Source organism: Lemur catta, chromosome 3 (assembly GCF_020740605.2).
Source record: "Lemur catta isolate mLemCat1 chromosome 3, mLemCat1.pri, whole genome shotgun sequence".
Classification (NCBI taxonomy): Eukaryota; Metazoa; Chordata; class Mammalia; order Primates; family Lemuridae; genus Lemur; species Lemur catta.
Genome location: NC_059130.1, coordinates 42,934,675 through 42,957,681, shown reverse-complemented (window position 1 = coordinate 42,957,681; position 23,007 = coordinate 42,934,675). Strand labels below are relative to the sequence as shown.

The following is a 23,007-nucleotide window of genomic DNA, read 5'->3' as shown; positions in this document are numbered from 1 at the left end:
TCTGATTCCATACAAAGTGTATAATTATTTTTTCTAAATCTGTGAAAAATGATGTTGGTAATTTAATAGGAATTGCATTGAATCTATAGATTACTTTGGGTAGTATAGACATTTTAACAATGTTAATTCTTCCAATCCATGAGCTTTTGGAGTTTTTCAAAAGAAAAAAAGATGAATACAAAGCATAGAAGCAATTATTGAAGGCCACTACTTCATCAAATATGTCTGCACTGAGGGCATCATTCTCAGTGACTAACTGCATTGCTAAAGCTAAGAAGCCCTTTACTATTGGTGAACAGTTGATGCTGCCTGCTGCTAAGGACATTTACTGTGACCTTTTAGGAGAGGCTGCAGTTCAAAAGGTGACATGTGTTCCTCTTTCGGCTAGCACCATAACTAGGCAAATTGATGAAATAACAAAGGATATTGAGACACGATTGTTAGAGAGGATTAACGAGTCACCATGGTATGCAATCCAGGTTGACTAGTCTACTACCTGAAGAGCTATTCAAGTCGTTGAATGATTACATATCAGGAAGATGGTCGTTTTGTTTCAGTATATGCATGAACAGAGTGCCTGCTATGACTGAACGGCACTGGTTTCACTAATTGGGTCAAGGAGGTCACTTCTGAATGTGAGTCTATGCACTGTGTCATCCACAGAGAAATGCTGGCTAGCCGAAAAATGTCACCTGAACTAAATGACATTTTGCAGGATGTGATTAAAATTATCAACCACATTAAAGTACATGCCCTTAACTCATGTCTGTTCGCGCAGCTCTGTGAGGAGATGGATGCAGAGCACACACGTTTTCTCTTACACACACAAATGAGATGGCTTTCTAAAGGTAGATCATTGGCCAGAGTTTTTGAGTTACAAGAGCCTCTCCAGAGATTTCATTTAGAAAAACAGTCACCATTGGCAGCACATTTCAGTGACACAGAATGAGTCACAAAACATGCTTAGTTGTGTGACATATTCAACCTGCTCAGTGAATTCAATCTGTCACTTCAGGGGAGAATGATAACTGTGTTCAAGTCAGCAGTTAGAGTGGCTGCATTCAAAGCCAGACTGGAATTATGGGGGTGAGGAGTGAACACTGGGATTTTTGACAGGTTTCTAACATTAGCAGAGGTTTTGAAAGAGACTGAGCCAGGGCCTTCTTTCTCCCAGCTGCTACATAGTCACCTGTATCAGCTTTTGAAAGAGTTTGAGCATGATTTCTCAACCGCAAGAGACCCCCAAACTGGGAAGGAATGGATCCGCAACCCATTTGTGAATAAGCCAGGTGAATCAACTTTGTGCTAGAAGAGAATCAACTGCTTGAGATTGCAAATGACGGTGGCCTTAAAAGTATATTTGAGACAACTTCAAATCTCCATATGTTCTGGATTAAACTCAAGGCAGAATATCCTGAGATTGCCACTGAAAAGCCTACTTCCATTTCTAGCGTCCTATCTTTGTGAATCAGGGTTTTCTGCAGTGACAGCAAACAAAATAAGATTACGGAGTAGATTGGACATAGGCAACACACTTTGGGTGTTACTGTCTCCCATCACTCCCAGATGGGACCATCGAGTTGTAGGAAAACAAGCTAAGGGCTCATTGATTCTGCATTATGGTGACTTGTGTAATTATTTTATTATATATTACAGTGTAATAATAATAGAAATAAAGTACACAACAAATGTAATGTGTTTGAATCATCCTGAAACCATCCCCCTACCCCCCAAAATCCCCCACCCCAATCCGTGGAAAAATTGTCTTCCATGAAACCGGTCCCTGGTGCCAAAAAATTGGGGACCACTGCTTTATTGGATGTATAGCTTGTGAATATTTTGTCCTTTTCTTTAGGTTGTCTGTTTGCTCTGTTATTTATTTCCTTGGCCATGCAGAAGCTTTTTAATTTAATCAAGTCCCATTTATTTGTTTTTGTTATTGCTGTGATTGCCATTGGGTCTTCTTCATAAATTCTTTGCCTAGGCAAATATCTAGAAGAGTTTTTCCCCAACATTTTCTTATAGAATTCTTATGGTTTTGTGCCTTACATTTCAGTTCTTTATCCATCTTGAATTAATTTTTGTAAGTGGTGAGAGATATTGATCCTGTTTCATTGTTCTGCATGTGTCTATCCCATTCTCCCAGCACCGTTTATTAAATAAGACTTCTTTTCCCCAGTGTATATTGCTTTCTGCTTTGTCAAAGATCAGTTGGCTGTATGTAGATGGTGTTATATCCAGGTTTCCTGTTCTGTTCCATTGGTCTATGTCTCTATTTTTGTGCCAATACTATGCTGACTTAGTTACTATAGCTTTGTAGTATAGTTTAAGTCTAGTAACGTGATGCCTCCTGATTTGTTCCTTTTACTTAAAATTGCTTTGGCTATTCGGGCTCTTTTCTGGTTTCACATGAAGCATAGAATTATTTTTTCTAGATTTGTGAAATATGACGTTGGTATTTTCGTCAAAATTGCATTGAATCTGTAAATCATTTTGGGTATTGTGGACGTTTAAACAATGTTGATTCTGCCGATCCATGAACATACTTTCAAATTTGTCTTCCTGTATATATGTCAATATATGATTTATTAACACAATGGTCATATATATAATTTTAAAATAAATATACATGTATTAGGGATATGTACTTGAAATCTATTTTTGGTACTGCCAGGGGAGTGAGATTGGTGAAATTTGGGGTCTCATTGAACTGGATCCTCTCCAGTGTCACTTCACCTGCTCCTCCAGCCTCAACTTCATTCCCACTCACATCTTCTGCGCTAAGAGGCTCTTTCAAACTTTGTTCTTGTTTGTCCTTATCTATGGAAAACAAATAAATAAATAAGCAGGCAAACAACTTCTTGACCTGACTAATTCTATTCCTCTTCCAGTCTCTTCTCTTCAAGGCAAGTCCATTACAACTTCCTGATTGTGTGGAGCTCCCCTTCTCTTGCTTGGCGTACATTTCTTACTGCCTTATTATATTGAAACTTTCCTTTATGGGTCTACAAAATTCTTGAGGGCAGGGGATTTTGGCATGATCATGCTTTTTTCAGCTCAACATATGGTAGATTCTTCAGAAATATTTATTGAACTAAATTCATGGCTCTCCTTGGTGGAGCCAACCTGCTTTACCCGTAGATGAAATGGTGATTTCCTTATTGCAGTTTGTGGAATATCTGGAAGACTTTTTCTATATCCAAGGATACCTGATAAAATGAAATATTCCATATACTTTCATTAAGTACTAAGACTAGTATGCTGTTCGTAAGCCTTAGTAGTGTGGGTCATGATCTTAGGATGAAATAATTTAACCAGCTCCTTCTTACTAAAAATTAGATGTGATCATGTGCTCTAAGGAAAATGAAGTTTTGATTGCATGTGTGTGCATGCAGGGGGTCTTTGAACTCCAGTGGGAATAAGAATCACCTGGGAACATATTAAAATGTAGATTCTCGGGTTTCATATATATACATTCTGATTCATTCAGACTGATAAGTGGCTCAGGAATTTGTATTTTTAGAAAACATCCCAATGATTATAACATAGCTGGTAGAAATCATACTCTGAGAAGTCTTGTTTCCTTCTTTCTGAAGTAGAGAGTAAGAAGAAGGGATAATTTTGAACCATGGAGAAAACTGCCTTAGTCTGGACCTGAGAAGGATTTTATGTGGAGGGCATAAAAGCGACAGAGCCTAAAAAGGAGAATGTGCACCTGGGAGATGCTGAAACAGGGAATCAGGGCTGGCAGGAACGGAGAGTGCAGAGAGGCTTGGAAGACCGATAATGAGGAGTTCGGTTTATTTCATAATTTTTCCTGGAGGTGGCCTGCCTTCTTCAACTAGAAAACTAATAGCAATATAAAAAATGAAACCTGATTATTAGGGTATTTTCATCTTACTTTAGTAACTGACAGTCATTCAATAAGTAATTTTTTAATATTTCAGGATCTCTGGAATATTGAATGTTTCAGTATAGGACAACTTTTGACATTTAGGGCAATATCATACAATTCCATGTAGTATTTCATTTCTAGTTCTACAACGACAAAGTTATCTAGCATAGAGGACATGGCAAACTATGCCATCTGGAAAATAGAATTTAACTTTGCAACATCTGTGAGAAAAAATACATTTTTCCTTAAAAGCCATTTATAAATAATTTCTGTCAAATCTGTGATCCAAGTTGTTAATGTTTTAAAATGTAAAAACTGTGTAAATATTTTTATAAAGATACTACATGTTTTTTTCAGGATGGCAAATAACAAGTAGAAGTAGATGGATAAATAGAGGCCACTAAAAAAAACCCACACTTTTCATTTTAGTTTATTATTTCAGCTTTCTCCCTCAATCAGCCTTACTTGAGGGATATTAACAAGGAGCTAATTAATTGGTTGGATTGAGTTTCTTCTTTTTACCATTTGGTGGCCAGTGTCTGGTGGAAATCCTAATGAGCTGCATCCAGGCGAACAAATGGGCCAGTAGGTTGGAAGGGGAAAGAGGCAGTGGGCATGGAGAGCCTATTGTTCATCCAGTCAACTAAACATGTTTTAGCTGTAGCAGCAACGCCATAAACTCCCCTGGCACAAATCTGTCAGTCCGCCTCATTTCGTTCCTGTCTCTTTCAGTCACCCTGCTTCCAGCATCCTTGAGCCTGAGATTTTGATTTCATTCATTGATGGGGGAGAGTTCCCTCTAGTCCTCTGCCCTTTTGGAAGATAAATTCTCTTGAATAGCTTAATAGGAGTTGAGTTTGGGAGGAACTATATTGTTCTTCTTGCAATTAATATCTTGTTTTTAAATTCACTTAGTCCAAGACCTGTAGTCTCCACTGGCTTATGCTAGACTGAACCCCTCTGCCGATTTCTGCTCTTGTGCAGGTGATTCGCAAGGGGTGGCTCACCATCAGCAACATTGGCATCATGAAAGGCGGCTCCAAGGGATACTGGTTCGTCCTGACGGCGGAGAGCTTGTCTTGGTATAAAGATGATGAGGTAAGCCACAGAGAGTGACTAAGTTTTCTTCGTGAAGTGTTTCTAATTTTATATTTATTGATATTATCGTGATATATAATGTTGACACACCAGTGGTTCCCTTTCAGTGAGATTTAGCTTGGAGTGTTTGTTTAAAAAAAAAAAAAACACTGTTTTTTTCCTCATAGATTTGAAATTTTATAATATCCCCCTCAAATTTCTTTTCTTGTTTATTTCTTCGGTGTAGTCATATGTTTGTGTACCTGAAGAAATGGAACTAGGGATCAGGAGTTGGAAACGTCCTTGTTTATAATAACATCAAGGTACTGGTGGAGTGGAAGCAATTTACATTAAATAATGTGTTGAAAAGACCCAAGGTCATAAAACATCTTAAGAGTAAAATTAATAATACTGATGTAGAGTTAATAAAGCATTTTGGAATTGTTGCTGTGACATCTGTCTCAGATGAAAGGCTTTTGAGAATGTCCACATTACTAGTCTTCAAATGAGTCTCAGATAATTACTAATTTTGTTCTTTGAGAACTTGATATCTATGTAAAAGCATGACTTACGGTAATTGTGGTATTCTGGTTCTTGTTAGATGTTAATAATTTTGGTCCTGTGACTTACCAGTCATGTAAATCTACAAAAGTGCAAAAAAAGTCATATTAGTCTCACAGAGCCATTTAAGCACTAGAGGGTGATACCATTAAATTTGGGAGTATACACATAGAAATCAAACTATGTTTTGAAAATTTTAATAGCTCTGGTATGACTTGAGAATTTTCTGGTACTTATAATGCACCGTGCAAACCTTAGGTAAGAATATTCTGTAGTAGCAAAGCTATGTACAGGTGACATCTAGGTTTTATTTGGCTATAAGGGGATATGTTTCAGAGTTGAGTCCTTCCTATCTTGGCTTGATTTCTTTTGAAAACATTGCGAGGCACCTTTGTCAATTCTTGGAGGAAGTTTCATGTTTTATATAGCTCTTCTCATTTCCAAAGAGATTTGTATGTAATAATGTGTGGAAAACATATTGTGTGATTGCTTGATTGCCACTGAATTTTCTGCAATAAGAGAAATTAGGTTCTGTAGCAATGTCTAAACAAAATTACTATTTAAGAGCCTACATTTAAATTTTTGTATAACTGACCAGAGTCTAAAGTAGAATTGGTCATTGTGATCATCACAATGTGAGGATTAGCAATGGTTTCTTTCTTGTACTGGCTGCTTAGATATCCCTGTCATTCTGTGGGGAACTCTGAGATACTTCCCTAGATATAAAAATAAGTAAATAGATTATCTTCTTTGCTGTTCAGTTGCTCTAAGATATCTTCTCTTAGATACATTTTTCCTAAGAATTTAGATTACCATTTATGTATATTTAAATACATACTAGTTTTGGGCCTTTTCTCAGTTATACATGGACATGCAAAAAATTTTACTGAGGAATCATAATAGTAATAGCTAGTTTTTGTATGTATATTAATGAACTCATTTAATTCATATTACCACCTTAAAGATAGGTACTATTAGTACTATTATTATCTGTATTTTTCAGATAAAACTGAAAAAAAAACCCAACCTTTTAAAGAGTCATTTCTACAGAACTCAGTTTCCCATATTACAGAATATTTTGTGTTAGCAAGGAAAACTAACTTCCCATGGTCACATAGCTAGTTGGTGGCAAAGCAGAAACTGGAACCCAGGCTGTCGGGCTCCAGACCCTATGCTCTCAACCATAAATGTGGGAAGGAATCCCAGAGATGGCTGGAGTTGTCCAAGTCAACCTCATCACACAGAGGATTTATTAAGGTGATTCTAGGAACCTCAGCCTTGACCTATTCCTGGGTTTTAGCACCGGAGCCATGAAAGACTCTGGAGTCACTACTGCTGTTGGAATGTGGCTCTAGAGTTCTTTTGCCTGACTACGTGGGTCCTGAAATAAGCCCATTAGAAGGCACGTGATACTCCCTGCAAGGAAGGAAGAAGACTTGAGAGCTTGGTGAGCTTGGGGTCACCAGTCAGCTCCTCCAAAGCTTCAGGATAGCTTTTTACAAAATTGCTGCTGCTGAAGCTCCCTCAGGAGTATTTGATTATAGCAAATAGGAATAAATGTGTACAGTTATAATATTAACTGAGTGCCATCAACATTTTATTAAAGGTATGTGTACGGAGGGTGGATCATTTTAGGAAAAAGGAAATGATAGACAAGGCTGCTGGTCTATGGGACTAACAAGCAAATATGCTAATAATATCAGATATTAAGTGTTAGAATAAAATAAGATAGGGCAATGATTGAGAAAGTGACGAGGAAGAGGCCTTCAGGTTGGGTGATTAGATGCAAGTAGCACTTGAGTGGAGACTGAAATGATGCACTGTGCAGAAGAGTTTGTTGAAGAACATTCCAGGCAGAGGGAACAGTAAGTATGAAATTCCCAGAGAGGGGAACCAACAGAGGCCCATGGCGGGAGCATAGGAACAGTGAGGGAGAGAGGGGCAGCAAATAAAATCAGAGGAGTCTTATCAGTCCTTACCTAGTGATTTGGATTTTACTTCAAGGATAATTAAAAACCACTAGAGTGTTCTGACAGGTTGTGACATGACTGGATGGACAGTTTAGGAAGATCACTCTGGTTGCTGGCTGTGTGTAATGGTGGGATGGGATGTGTGCGGGGAGGGAGTGGGTGGCAAGAATAGAAGGGAGACCAGCTGGGAGACTCTAACAGTGACCCAGGTGAGAGGTGAGGGTGGCTGCCCTGGGTCGTAGCTGGAGGTGAGGAGCACTCACTGATCAGGTAGCGATGTGTGGGCTAGACATGGCTACACTGGAGTCATTAGCTACTGTTGCTCTTTCAGAACTCTGCTCAAGAAACAAGGTAGGGAGTTTTCAAAATATTAATGCCTGACTCGAGAATGACCACAATCTTCAAATTGTCAAATTGTCTGTGTCAGCGGGGCAGAGCCTTATCCACCAGAGCCATCCTTGTTCATCATTATTCAGCCCCTCACCACTCAGCTGCCACCACCACGGGGACTCTCTCCCCTGCTCCATTCGCTTCTCTTGGCCAGAGCTTCCTGCCACTGCAGACTGTCACTGGGCCTGCTGTCAGAGCAGAAGGGAGGGGCCAGCACTGGTCCCTGCTCTTTGTTAGTATTGAACAAGCAGTTATTAGTGTCTGCTGGGAGCTGAGGCTGGAAGGGAGGGTATGGGGGAGAAGATCAAGCGGGCAATGTCAGGAGGGTGGGGTTAGAGGCTATGATCTATCTCTGGCCTCCTGAACATTTGTCCTTAAACAGCAATGTGTTACATGATGCTTAGATTTCATAAAGGTCTTGCTGCCATGTAGGTCAACTACATAGGGATTAAACATGGTTCTGTGGGCAGCCTGAGAACCCCAAATTTAGAATATCCCTTTGTGAAAATAAGCTTGAGTACTAGCTCAATTTTTGGAGCCACTTTGTGGGTAAGTTGAGTGCTTGTACTCTTCCTATACACATATCAGCACCTACACACATGGGAAATCCTGTTACATGACAATTTACCTTTCTTAATTAAGCAAATGTGACACAAGAAATATCATTAATTTAGTTGTAGATTCATTCATTTATTCAGTGATAAATTTCTATTCAAATTTTCATAGAAGATTGCCATATTTTTTAATGTGTTCTGTCTTCCTCCTACTGATATAATTAGACTGGTATGTTTTCATTATAATATAAATGACTGTTTAATAAATAGCATATTACAGCATATGAACATAGGTATTGTTTTAACTTTTGACAGGTTTATAATAAATATAAATGACTTATGAAATATATTTGTGATTAAAAAACAATGGCTCAAATTGTTTTTTAGGATAACATTAATTGACCAAAAGACCCTATAGAGTATCTGGTGCCCTGGAAGGGGTGACGTGCTAAAGGGTGTGCGTCACTATGACTAACTTCCAGTGCTGGAGCACGTGACTTCTCTTCCCTGAGCCTCAGTCTTCTCACTTATGAAATGGGAACCATTGTTCAACAAATCATCTCAATGGGATTTTTTTAGGACTCTGAGAAATCATATATTAATAAGTGCCCCTGGTATCACCCTGGTATATTTTATTCTTGCCATGGCAAGAAGCACCATACCCTCCCACTGTAATGTTCTTTGACTCACATATATTCTAATTTCCAAATTTTTCTCATGTCATGTTGTGAGATAGGACATGTGGGATCTGAGTTGTCTTGGCAGAAAATGAGAAGGTTCAGACATGAAGAGGAAACTGAGATCCCATTTCCATGCTGTCTCCTCTCCAGCCTATAGTTTCTCCTACATCTTAACCAAGAATTTAAAGATGATCATACCAAACTGTATTGTACTTATTCAAGATGGCAGAGGCACTAGCATGATAACATTTGTAATAATTTTAAGCTAGAGTTCACATGACTGTAATAGTAAAACCCCCAGCATTTTTCCAGTTTCTCCACATCTCGAATAGATCTATCCACCCTACTCTTGAATTTTGAATGGATGCATTAACCCCTTTAAGCATCTGTGGACTGAATGCACTTTTTGAACCAGTACTCCACCAGACAATATGTTATTTGTAATGTTACTGATAGATGACTTTAACAGAAAGTTTTCCACCTGTGTCCTAGGCTATGTTAAATTTCCACACATTATTGTCAAGGAGTCTTTATAATACAGTGTAGTTATGGTAGTCACAATTTATCTACTTGACTGTATTTTGTCCTATGACATTATCCCAAGATTGGGGCTTTTCTTCAGTATAAAAAGAAATAGGGGACTGGGCATGGTAGCTTTTGCCCCTAATCCTAGCACTTTGGGAGGCCAAAGTGGGAGGATTGCTTGAGGTCAGGAGTTCAAGACTAGCTTGAGCAAGAGCAAGACCCTGTCTCTACAAAAATAGAAAAAAAGAAATTAGCTGGGTGTGGTGGTGTACACCTATAGTTGCAGCTACTCAGGAGACTGAGATGGGAGGATCGCTTGAGCCCAAGAGTTCAAGACTGCAGTGAGCTATGATTGGGCCACTGTACTCTAGCCTGGGTAACAGAGTGAGACCTTGTTTCTTAAAAAAAAAAAAAAAAAGAAAAGCGCCTTTCACAGAGTCAGACTGTTTCTAAATAATCACCAAAGGGATTTTCCTGAGCCCTGCTGTCCCTTTCTCTAGATCATGCTGCAGTACTCCCAGACTCTGGAATGTCCTATATAAATGACCTTGAGGTCATTTCTAGAGGTTACATGAGTCTTTTCATGGATTGATCCTCCAGAGGACACTGTGCCCATGTGAGCATCCTGAGGTGTGTGGGGCGGTGAAGGGGTGGCTGCTGGTGGGTAGACAAGAACAGAGCTTGGACGTGCAGACTTGTGTGTCCATACACATCCCATTGTGCTCTGGGATGGATAATATTTACCTCCTTTGATTTCTATCAAAATATTAACACAAGGATATTTGTAGTACTTATCTCTACTAAGAATTTTGGAAAGAAATACAGCCATTCAAATAACCTCAAATAGAATATTAGATGCCCTTCTGCATAGCAGTTTTTAGCTGGTGGACATTCCACTTGGATGTGTCACTAACAGCTGTAGCCTTTGGCTGGCCCAGCCCAAGAACAGTATATTGGCTTCATTCTTCCTATTCATCCTCAATGCTGTCAGCCTGGAATGCCCCAAACTCAAAGTGCTTCTCACTCTATTTTATATATATATATATATATATATATATGTCAGCTCATCTCTTAGCACCTAGTCTGGCCTTCACTGCAGGTTCCTTTGTGTATCCAAATTAGTTGAAATGCTTAACCAGACCAAATGGCCTTCCAGGTAACAAGAGGCTGCCTATATAGCAGTCATGATGGTAAATAGCATTCTTCCTGCTCATCATACCTTCTTGCACTCATGAAGCCAGCTTTCGATCTGAATGATGTTCTTGGTGATGATCATCATCATCTAATGATTAACAGTTATTGACTATTTATAGTTTACCAGACACTGAACACTTTATTTACATTCTCCATTTTAGAGATGAAATTTAAGGCTCAAAAACAATGAGTAACTTAGCCAGTTGCTCAGTGTCAGTGCTATGCTCTTAATTTCCTGAACATTTCCAGCAAATATTTTCTGAGCACCCGTTATATACCACACATTATCCTACTCGCTAAGGATAAAATGATAAGCAAGGAATTCATGGTACCTGCCCTTACAAAGGATATTTCCCAATACAGAAAACATACAAACAGGAAAACCTATCAGATACTGATTATAGGGCATGAAGAAAACAAAGCCAGTGATGTGTTGACATAGAAAGTATTTGGGATAGAAGTCACAAGTTGGAGAGACTTTAAATTGCATAGTTAGAGAAGATTTGTGTTAATGTCCTGAGACAAGATTGAGACTGATGAATTCAAGGGATAGAATTAAGCCCAGTGTGACTAGGGCAAAGAGGGAAAGGAACTCTAAGGATTAGGATTTTGTTCTTAGGAAGTATTTTTGTTGTTGTTTGTTTTTGTTTTTGTCTATTTCTTTGTTTTTTTCAGAGACAAGGGTCTTGCTCTGTCACCCAGGCTGGAGTGCAGTGGTGCAATCATAGTTCACTGCAACTTCAAACTCTTAGGCTCAAGCGATCCTCCTGCCCTAGCCTCCCGAGTAGGTAGGACTACAGATGTGCACCATCACACTAGGCTAATTAAAAAAATTTTTTTTGTACGTATGGGGTCTTGTTATGTTACCCAGGCTGGTCTTGAACTCCTGGCCTCAAGTGAGACTCCTGCCTCAGCTTCCCAAAGTGCTGGGATTATAAGTGTGAGCCACTGTGCCTGGCCTCCTCTATTATTAACATATTACATTGGTATGGTACCTTTGTTAAAATTAATGAGCCAATATCAACATGTTCATTATTATTAACTAAGATCCATGTTAGTCAGATATACTTGGTTTTTACCTAATGTTCTTTCTGTTCCACAATCCCATCCAGGGTAATTTTCTTAATTTTTTGCAGAGACAGGGTCTCACTATGTTGCCCAGGCTGGTCTCAAACACCTAGCCTCCGGTTATCCTTTCACTCTGGCTTCACAAAGTGCTCGGATTACAGGCTTGAGGCACTGTGACTGGCCTACCTTTGAAGTTTTTAAACTGGAGAGTCACATGATCAGATTGGAATTTTTTACAAATCCCTTTGGTTATCTTGTGGAGAATGGATTGAAAGAGGGTAAAACTGGATTGTAGTGTTATTAGAAAGCTACTGCTTTTTATGCCTATTGTGGTCTATATAAGAGATAATGGTAGCTTGGGCTGGGGTGAGTTGATCGAAATTGATAGAAATGAATGGATTTAACAGATTCTTCAGAAGGTGAAAATTGACATGACAACTCATCACACATGCCAAGTATTCCTGCAAATTGTAAGCCTTTTTTGGCCAGAAGCCATTGTTTAGTTCACAGTCCTGCTACCAGGAACCACAGCACTGATAGGCATTAATTAAATATTGATTGCATGAAGGTATGATTGAGCAAGTAAATGAATAAGTGCAGCATAATAATTCATCATGTCTTGGCATATCAAGTGCTTAGATTAAGTTATTGAATTTCAGAGTAAAATTACTCTTAGAGAGAGATAGTCTTCGGATTTTGTTAATTTTCATCATTAAAGGTTAGTGGATTTTTTTTCTCCTTTGACTATACAAATGTAAATTGCTGGATTAAAGATTATTTAAGCAGAAAATAAATTTCCCAATGTTATTTTCACACATTGCAAAAATATGTTGCACCATTCTTGGGAGGGATTTAGAAAAGAGCAAGGTGTGAGAATAAAATAGAGATTGTAATTTTTTTTTTCTATTTTTAGTAAAGACAGGGTCTCACTCTTGCTCAGGCTGGTCTCAAACTCCTCAGTTCAAGCAGTCCTCTGTGTCAGCCTCCCAGAGTGCTAGAATTATAGGCACGAGCCATGTGCCTAGCCTTGAAATTGTCATTTTCAAAGGATTTTTGGTCTAGATAATTTTACATTAATACTTTAAAATCAGATTTGGAAAAAGTGGCCTTTCTTTAACATATATCTAAAATATGAATTTTAGGAGAATAGGATACTGTGATTCAAAGAGAAAAGAGCCTTATTTTTCTTAAAATAAATGAGAAATGTGTAAAAAATGTATAAATATATAAATTTTAGCGAAGTTAAAAATCTCAAAAGAAAGGGAACTGCTAATTTATAAATAATAAAAGCACTTAGTCAATATTCTATTTCTGTAGTCCAACATTAAGATTAAAATCATAATGGAATACTCCTAAGAAACTAGAATAATACAACAGAAGCATTTCCAATGGAAATGTACTACGCTATTGAAGAAAATCCAACAACTGCATCGAAATAAGGACATTCTTTGGACTCTTAAGAAATTACAGGCCTCATTTTTGTGGGTTGAAGTGTTTGGATAGCTTGATAAGGAGATTATATAATTCCTTTATAGGGATATTTACTTAGTATTGTTTTTATTGTGTAGCTATAACAGATGACAAATGTAACTTCAGTAACTGGAAGCAAAATGACAATTATATTCCTGGACGGTCAAAGTTGAGACCAAGAAGTTATAGAAATCTTCAGCTTTCTTTCCATTTTCACTACACTTTTTTAAGATTGTGCGTATTTCCTGCTAGATCTGTGTGCTCCTTGTGGTGGAGAGGGTCAGCATCCACCCTGTGAACACTACTCACACTCCTTCTTGAGCGGTTTTAGTTAGTCAAAACTTAGGTATTTTTACAAAAACATCCCAATGAATATTGAACTTTAACCCATTTATGTTACTTAAAATTCTTCTTGATCATAATTGTTTTTCACACACATAAACTACCATGTGTTAAGTTTTTAATGTAGGATTATTTCATGCCACTATTTCCATGTTCTGGCATTATCCAGTGTACATTATCCTATATGCATTGTTTGTCCTACTCAAAAGTTTGTACTGGAAGAACAATATTACCCTTTATATTACTTTTTCCCAGAAGAGTAAAATTTTCAGATGTGTCTCATTTAATTAATTTAAAATGTATATAAAACAAAGCATTTTTTTGAGAGCTAAGTAAAAAATGTTTTTTTTTAGAAAAGATGTTACCCTTATGTTTTAGGGGAAAAGATATTTAAAACGTTATCCTGGAATGCCTCACTGTACAGTGACTTAGCTGCCCTCCTAGTTTTCCTTTTGGAGTTGGGTCTCTTTAATGTTCTCGTCTCATCCTGAGAGTGATCAAGCACCCTCCGAGACTGCTGTGCAGGTTCCAATAGAATGATTCCATACATGCACTCCTGTGGGCGGCATTCTCAGCAGGTAAAGCATTTAAAATTGGGTGGAACTATGTCAATGTTCTGTGAGACATTGTGATACTGTCTTCTGTTTATATTTTACATTTTGTGAAGTCTTATTTTATTTGGTAGTCATAGGGCTTTTATTTAAGGTGAAAAGCTGCATTGCACAACGTGTCTGGCAGAAGCAGAAGTGAATTTTAGCAGATGACGTGTTTCCGTAAGATGAGATTGCTGAAATGTGAGACATTTAGATTGAATCATATTTTCTGCTTCACAGTTTTGTCCCATCACTCAATTTTTTTTCTTAAAGAAATTATAGTGTCAGGTTTGGTTAAAATCAGAAATTTTGAACCTTGTGGGGGCTCTTGGCCTTAAGACTAAATTTTTCATTTTAAAAATGAAATATCCAAAGACTGTACTTTCGGGGATCATTTCTATAGTTCGTTAAAAATGAAATATCTGAATAAAAAATAGTTTGCTTTAGTTAAAAATGCTTAAAATGTCTAATTATTAAATTTAAAATGAGTTTTTAGTAGCCTTGTGTTATAATTTTTTAAGCTTGGCCAGAATCCTTCTAAGAAAGGTGAAAATTAATTTTAAATACTGAAGTTAAAATATATTAATGAACCTAATCAAAATTGACAAATTTCTAATTTTATCCATCTTCTCACTTTTTTCAACCTTAAGTGTTTGAAATATTCATATACAAAACCAGCCCTGACAATTTCACTCCAGTTAACAGTACATAAACTGAAGTTTTGATATTTTCTCAAAAGATATAGAAAAATATACATTGCATATCTGTTACACACTTTCCTTGTACTTTTGAGAATATTGAATTACCTGAACATCTCAAGAGTTTGAAAGTTTACAGTAAATGGAAGTATATATTTCAAGTGAATGCATTCGCTCTGTAAATTCCACTTCTAGAACTGTAGCCCCTTTTTACTTGAACAATGACACAATAATAAATCTGTGTATATCAACACATTTGGAAATATTGTAGTTTCAACTTCAGCTTTCCATATGTCAACAGAGAAAGAAGCAATTATTTTAATACATTTGAAAATTATTTTGGGAATTTATTTATACACTTTCACTATGTTTTACCCAGACCCAGACTGGCAGAGTTTATTAACTCAAAATTCTTGATCCTCTCGAATATTATGCTTGCTTCCTTTTTCTCCTTTCTCTCACCACCCCCCTTAAAAAAAAAAAGTCACAATATAGAAAACTATACTTAGTTTATGGATTAAAATATTGGAATAATTTATTCTTTATCAAGCATCAGACTGAGGTTTTATCGTTTTGTTGTATTGATTTTTTATATTGATACAGGGTTCTGCAAAGCTGTGTATCATAAATGTCAAGGGTAGTGATTTACTGACAACAATTAGGAAAAGAGAACTATAGAAAGCACAGGAACATTTTCAGAAATGGGTTTTATTATATTTCATAGGCACCACTCACTTTACTTTTGGTGGGTTTTAATATTTGAATCAAAATAAAATAATAATATTAATACATACGAGTTAAGTATTAAACCAACAGATTAAAACCCCAGGCCCCCAAGCCCCTCATTTTGGTTGTAGCTCTTGGTGTAGATGCTATGGTGTGAGGGCTGCTTTCTTTCAATGGCTGGTTGTCATTCAGGCTGGGTTGTCATGTGACTGCCTGTCTGTGCCTGCTGTACAGGTGAGCGGATGTTCTGCACAGCAAGTGTAGACAGGCAGACACATGACAACTCTGTCCAGCCAGGCCCTTGGTTCCTTCAGGTTTCCTTTGCTCATAGACAGATACAATCAGCCTGTTTTCCAGATTTGGTGATTTTGGAGAGTAAGGGGAAAGGGAGAAAAACACACAATAGAATTAAACATTAAAACATTATGGAACTAAAAACAAGTTAGACTTTTGACTTTATTCAGAAAGTACACTTATACATTTGTTCCAAATGTGCTAACACAGATAATTTGTGTAACAGAAAACTCACATTAAAATTTTGAAGAAATAAAAAGATTAAACACAAGGTTCATTCTTAAATCCAATTCATATTATTACTGGCCCACATGCAGTCAGAGTTCAGAGTAATTGAACCAGATGTTTTTCCTCTTCCCAAAAACTGCATATTTTAATACTGAAGTTACAGATAAAGACTATGTTTATACATGTTTCTTGTAGTAGATAAGTACCATAACCTTGCCCATGAAAAAGAAAATTATCATTTACATGGAAACGACAGCCATTTTCAAAATAATTAATGAGCCTAATGTATTTGGCAATCCAACCAGCCGACTTTGGTATCTGATGCTTTGATAATGGGATTTTGCAAGGGAATATATTTTTACCAATACTATCTTAAACAACAATAGCTTATTCAAATTTCTCATTTTCCTTTTAAATGCAAAGTTTCTAAGTATGGATGTGTAAATCAAATTAAAGGCAGTTGTGAGCTTAAGTTATCCACCTCTTAATTAACTACAGGGCCATGCCATGAATCAAAAGGGCCAAAAAGGATATCAGAAGGGTAAAGGGTTGTTACATTTTTGATGCTCAGAATGTGTTTTGGATATAGTACAATACAGTTACAAAATAGTACCTTAAACACAGAAAAGGAAATTTCATTTTCAAATTCATTTTGGGAGATAGATTTTTCTTCGATCTCCCAAACTGTAGGGTGCATATTAGTTTATTATCCAAAAATTGAAACCAGACCTTTTGGAAAATTTTCTTGTAATTTGTATAAGAAAGAACTAATTGTATTAAATATGCAAGATATAAAATTTAATTCTGGTGAGTTGAGAATAACTTTACTGATTATTTTAATATAAATTATCAATTCACATCTGTAGAGGTATTAAACAAATTGTTCTCCCTTTTAAAATCAAAATATTCAAATAGTCAAAATTCCAGTAAGTAGGATTTCTTAAAAAACAACAACAACAACAAAAAACCACATTACTGTCCAAGGAGTAGATACTTAGGAATTTTTTCAAAGAACTTTAAGGAAAACAAATTGTTACTCATCTTTAATTGTAAAATTCTGAGAAAATAGTGAATCGAAACTTTATGGAGAGCAAAACTGTTTTTAAAGACTGTGAAAAAAATGACAATTTTCGACAAATTTCAACTTTTATGCAGTGATCAGATATGGTAATGTTTTAACAAAGAGTTGATAAGTGCAATTTTCTATGTATTTATGTAATTTTTCAAGAAAATAAATTTCTGATTCTGTTTCTGGCCATCACTTCAGAGTAGAGGAACTTTTTTTCTTTTCTTGACAGAATAAAAAATATGAGTAAATTTGGCTGCTATTTAAATAATTACAAGGTCAGAGTATGCAAAAAAGAAGTACCTTAAAATACTATTTTTTTATTGTTGCATTCAGTGCAACAGAAAGTAATTATAGAGTGATTCACTTACAAAGAATATAGTGGTAGAAATTAAAAATTATCATAATTCTGTATAGCTTTTCCTTTCTCTCCCATAAATTATATGATCCAGTTAACTCTGCTCAATTAAAGGAATGATGCATGCAACCTGAAAAAATAAAAAGAAATATTTGTGAGTTTATATGTTATGCTTTAATATGAAGCAGTTTTATTAAAGCAAGATATAAAAAAAAATTTTGAGCCAGAAAAACCATAACAGTTTTTTGGGAGAAAAAAATATTGCTGAAAATGATTTTTCTACTCATAAGTCTTTTGTACATTTTATGTTTCTGATTTTAAAACATAATTATAGTGAGCATGCGGCATATGCACACTTCAGTTATATTGAACCTACCCCTAAACTTGTTAAAAAAGGTGAAAGATTGAAAAACACTTTAAGACTTTTTTTTCTATCTCCCAATCTATAGGGTAAATGTTAGTTTATTACTTAAAATACTACCTAAAATGTAAAAGAGCTACTTATGTTATTATCATACCATGTAATTTTTAATATGGTTATTACACATTATTTCATTATTGTCTTTTATTTCTTAATGAAAAAAATGCGGGAAGAGAATTATCTTCTAAGTCTTCTGCAGTAAAATTAAACCAAAGCAACTCCAGGAAACTGGTTGCCACGATAAGTCAGGAAATTGAAAATGAAGATTTAATTATTTTCCTTAATTTATTTCATTACCTATATTTATTAAAACTGATAAAAAATTCTTAATAAGAGATCTTTAAAAATGGGTAAATATTTATATCTATTTAATTTGCAGGACATCGAAGTAAAAATGAATTTGAAGTAAGAAAGTTTCAATCTTAACTCAGGAATTTCCTGTCTCAGGTTTAAGTCTGACCTTCTAGTTATTTTAAGCCAGGATTTCTGAGTGATGGTCTCTTAGTTATTATTTGGATATTATTGTGATGGGTGGGCTATTCTTAGAGTAGAGTAAAATGAATTGTTTTTAAAGAGCAGATCCCTTACAGAGTAATTGCAAGTTTGGGCTTCTCTTTAGTGAGAGCATGGATGCTTGTGGATTAGTGAGTTTTTTTACATTATCAAGTTGTACTTTTTATATCTTAACAGCTTACGACTTCAACCAAAAAAATGGGGAAAATTCTTTCATTAGAATTTTTATGCCTAAACTCTTTCCCACAGAGTGAAGTACTTGGGTGGTCTGTAGGCGAGAGATGGGGGTAGATAGTATATTTTGGTCTTTTAAAAACATAAACATATTATCTGGGCTGAAAGCCCGAATGCCAAGCAGGAAGGATATTAAGCCTATTGACTAACTGCAGGAAAGTTATCACTGTGAAACTTGGTCTCATCGTAAACAAACTTTCTTTGATTTTGAAATCTATGGCTTAAAAGAAAAATAGGTTTGAAAACCTAAGTACACTGTTTTATATTGATCCTCTTCCAATTAAGAAATCATGGTGTTGAATGAAGCTAAGGCTCTGAATTTCCTTTCTCTTAGATGGAGGAAAAGTTCTTTTTAACCCAGTACATAGTCTAATTTATCAATCATCCATATGCTGAAATGAAAAATAATTATGAAATTTCTATGAAGTGTCATTTGGACAGACCCTGCAAACAGTTTTCTCTTTATGACCAATGTGCAATATTTAATTTTAGTACTTACACTTACCGTTATATCCAGGGGTAGTTTTAGTTGAAGATGTTCACTGTTGGTTAGTTTCCTCTGGAATAGATTCCATGATTCCTAAAATATTTGTATATCTCCTTATAAAGTAATATAAAAATAAAATTAAACATTATTCTAATTACCCTGGCGATAGATTCGGCTGTTTTATGATGTGCGTGTATAAACATAGGCATACTTACCAGTGCGTAAATTCCCATCCTGCCTTTATTCAGCAGAGGTTTATAAAATGAGGTTTGACTTTTGATCTTTAATTTAGCTCATGCAGTTTAAAAATAAGTACTATTCCTTTACATTTGTTAAAAGTTCGCCTCAAAAATGGGTTGTTAGGACTTCACCAAGCACGTGCAGGGCTCCTTAGTTGCCTCTTTACTATGTAATTCTTATATTTCTACTACTGTACTTATGCCAGGGGCACCCTATGTCCCTTCCGTCTCCAGACTAAAAGTCATCCTGAGGGAGAAAAGAGGTGAGGGACCAGCAGGGATTGGTTTCTTTGAAACAAAAAGACCATGTAACATGAAGAGAGAAATTTAAATTAAATATACATTAAATGAAAGCAAGTTATGAAATGCAATCATTTTAGAGTAAAAAACCAGAAAATTTGAGAAAACTTAAACATTGCCAAAGTACATTGCTACAAGTACCTTGTGGCTATCTTTTCTCTTTAATAATTGTTTCAGTTAGTAAAAAATGCATTTCTTGAAAAAATAAGTTCCTGTAAGTTACTTAATAGGTTTTTTTTTTAGTTTTCCTATGTAAAAGAATCTATATAGATTTTTAAAATCTCACTTGTTCTTTTAAAAATAGCTAATATGGGACTCTCCAAGTCAAAATAGAAAATGAAAGAATGACTTTATTGGATCATCTAAGTGAAGATAACTAAATTTCTCCTTCCTGTTTATATTTTAACTAAAAACCATGAATAGATGGGAATACTTACGTGTCCTTTATACAAGTTTTAGGGTGACCAGAGGGTCATTTTAAAATACATTGTTTTGACAAAAGAAAAACTTGGGGAACTTTTTGTAATAAATTGTCTTACAAAAGAGAACTTGTGTCAACTTTTGAATTCTTGCAAAATGTATAATTTAGGAAAAGATTTGTTTAGGAACCACTCTAACTTTATGCAGTTTAAAGGAGTACCAAAGAGATTACATTTATTTTTCACAAAAGCCTATAGAGGAGCAGATGTTTTTATTATAGAACTGTTGAGGGGTAGAAATAAGTAGAGGTTGAGGGAATTAGGGGTGAGGCAGTAACATTTTTCAGAACTTTCTTTAAGGGAGACCTACCTCCCAAGTTCAGCACAGATCACATTGCAATCCAGACTATCTCTATTATATTCTCTATTAGGATTTCATTCAGCTTCAGGGTTTTCTTCCCTCCCACCTTCCTCCCCCTCTCCCACCCTCCTTCACCTCCAGGACAGCTGGAGACTAACCAAAGAAAACTTCTGCCTTCGTTTACAAATTCTTTTTTTATCAGTGGGTTTCTAGACAAAGTACCTTATCATTTTAAATGCTGGGAGAAGTAGAGGTGTTGTAAAATACAGGAAAGATGGCTCAGCTGAGTAGCAATTATCAACCACTCTTAGATTTTTAAAAGATGTAACACAGAGATATATATTAGGATATTTAAAGGTAGTGGTTTCCATTTCCTGGTTTATTCACTTGCTGACTCAATATGTTGTGGTGCCCAAATCTCTCTGGGCAAGTCCCATCTTCATTGTCTGGTGGGCAAAATTTAGGAGGTTCTTCTTGTATTGTTAGCTACCATTATTCCTAGTACTTATAAGTAAATATTCAGAAAAGCACTGTCTGTATAGCATTTAAAAAATAGCAAGTATTCTTTACCTTGGGGCAAAATGGATTTGATCCTGGTATGTTAAAAGTTACACACACAGCCCTCAACCACATGAGTTTCAAGTCTCTGAATTATTAATTTCAACTATTCAAAACTAGCCTCGTTAGGTTGTTCGTAAGTATCTGGAGTGAGTTTTTTCATATTTCATTTTGAAGTGGGAAAACCTTTAAACTTAAGGAAACACTTGAATTATTAATCTCCAGAAATCAAAAAGCATAAAGCAAAAAGCATAAAGCATAGTAACTTGCTATATACCACACACTGTTGCTCTTTTAAAATTCAACCGATCGCTATCCACCGCACATGTACCTCTGTTTCTCTCACGTGGGAACACAAATCCCGGGCTTCCCACCCTGGTACCCTGGTCACAGACCAGGTGAGCAGTCAAGAAGGCCTTACCCCGGTGGTCTTCCCTCCGGCAGTTTTTTCTCGACGGTGTCCCCGAGGGCGTCTTGGTCCCTAGTGTGCAAAACCTGTGAAGAAAAACACTGGATATGAGATTCAAAAAAGGAGCAAACAAAGGTCTTCTCCTTGGACACAGCCCATTTTGTCTCCAGCAGTCCGTGGCGTTGCTCTCCCTTGCCCAGTCTAACCAATGTGCAGACTACTGTACAACGGCATTGTCCTGAACAGGTAGTCTGAACACTGGGGCGACGGAGCAGGATCTCCAAAAGCTTCCTTGAAATCCTCTCCCAGTCCTCGGGAAAAGCCTCCCTTCCTGAACCAGGGGTTGCGTTCGCCTTTCCCCCCTGAATTCTGCTGCACTGACTGAGACACACTCTAGGGCTGTGATTTCCAGTCTTGACGTGGCACATTTGCTGCAGACTGGGGAACTGGCAATGAATTTAGGACCAGGAAAAGGGGGAGGGCTGGGCTGGAGAGTCCATATATGGGATGATGTCACCCTGGGGAGGTTTGGGTATGCGCTGTGCCGCTGGAGAGACCGCTAGAATCGCCTGCTCTCAGACATGGGTCTGTGCATAAAATGGTACCAGATGTTTTAGTGTAATGTTAAGCAGTCATTTCATCTTCAGGCCAGATTTTTTTCCTCAACTGGGCAGGAAGTGGGCCCCAGTATGGAAAAGCTGTAAAAAAAGAGTCAAGATGTACAGTTCTGCTGTGGCCGACTGAAAGTGAGCTAGTGTAGAAGTACAAATTTACTGTCCAGCCCGGGCTAGAGAAGTAATTTGAAGATAGAGGGTAGATAAAATAGTAAACAGAAAGTTAAACTCTGAAAGGCAGAGCTCATTTGGAAACCTTGTTGAGCTTTCCTGTGGTACTTTATTTTCTGGTATTTCACTCGTCAAAAAGGGCAGATAAGTTTCTCTCTCTCTGTCTCTGTCTCTCCCCCCCTCCCTCCTTCCCTCCCCCACTCTCCCTTCTTCCCTCCCCCACTCCTTCCCTCCTTTTCCCCCCTCTCTGTCTCCCCCTCCCTTCTCCTTCTTGTCTCTTCGATCTGTCAGCGGCTTGCAGGCTGCTCTAGACTTGAACAGTAATTATAGCAACTTCCTGAAAGTGAAGCCCCCATGAAAAGTCTGGAGAAATGTTCTTTGTCATGGCCTCTACATGAGTAATTAGTTCCACATGTGCCCTTCCCAGTTTCCCTCAGCTATTTTGGCTGGCTCCCTGAAAGCTGTGCTATAGCTTGACCTAAAGAAACTTTAAAATTTGGATTTCAAGCATTCACTATGAAATAACGACTCTGGTCTCCCAACAAATTGCCTCTGGTAGATCCATGCTATTAGGTATATCGTTGTCTTTCGC

General features: G+C 36.8%; 1 protein-coding gene and 1 long non-coding RNA gene across 10 annotated transcripts in view; one reads left to right on the top strand and one right to left on the bottom strand.

The window, feature by feature from the left end:
• Positions 1-23,007, top strand: part of DNM3 (dynamin 3) — a 534,534-nt gene that overhangs the window by 251,507 nt on the left and 260,020 nt on the right. For all 8 annotated transcript variants that reach the window (XM_045547356.1, XM_045547359.1, XM_045547363.1 and 5 more), the window contains one exon: positions 4,880-4,993. In XM_045547356.1, the coding sequence (XP_045403312.1) occupies positions 4,880-4,993 (114 nt within the window). The remainder of the gene's footprint in view (positions 1-4,879; positions 4,994-23,007) is intronic.
• Positions 17,595-21,816, bottom strand: LOC123635309. Of its 2 annotated transcripts, none has more exons than XR_006734095.1 (3): positions 21,643-21,816; positions 19,363-19,457; positions 17,595-17,819 (listed from the first exon to the last, which is right to left on the bottom strand). It is a non-coding gene; the product is annotated as an uncharacterized LOC123635309 (long non-coding RNA). The 2 variants fall into 2 exon arrangements; XR_006734094.1 differs by having other exon boundaries at positions 19,363-19,437.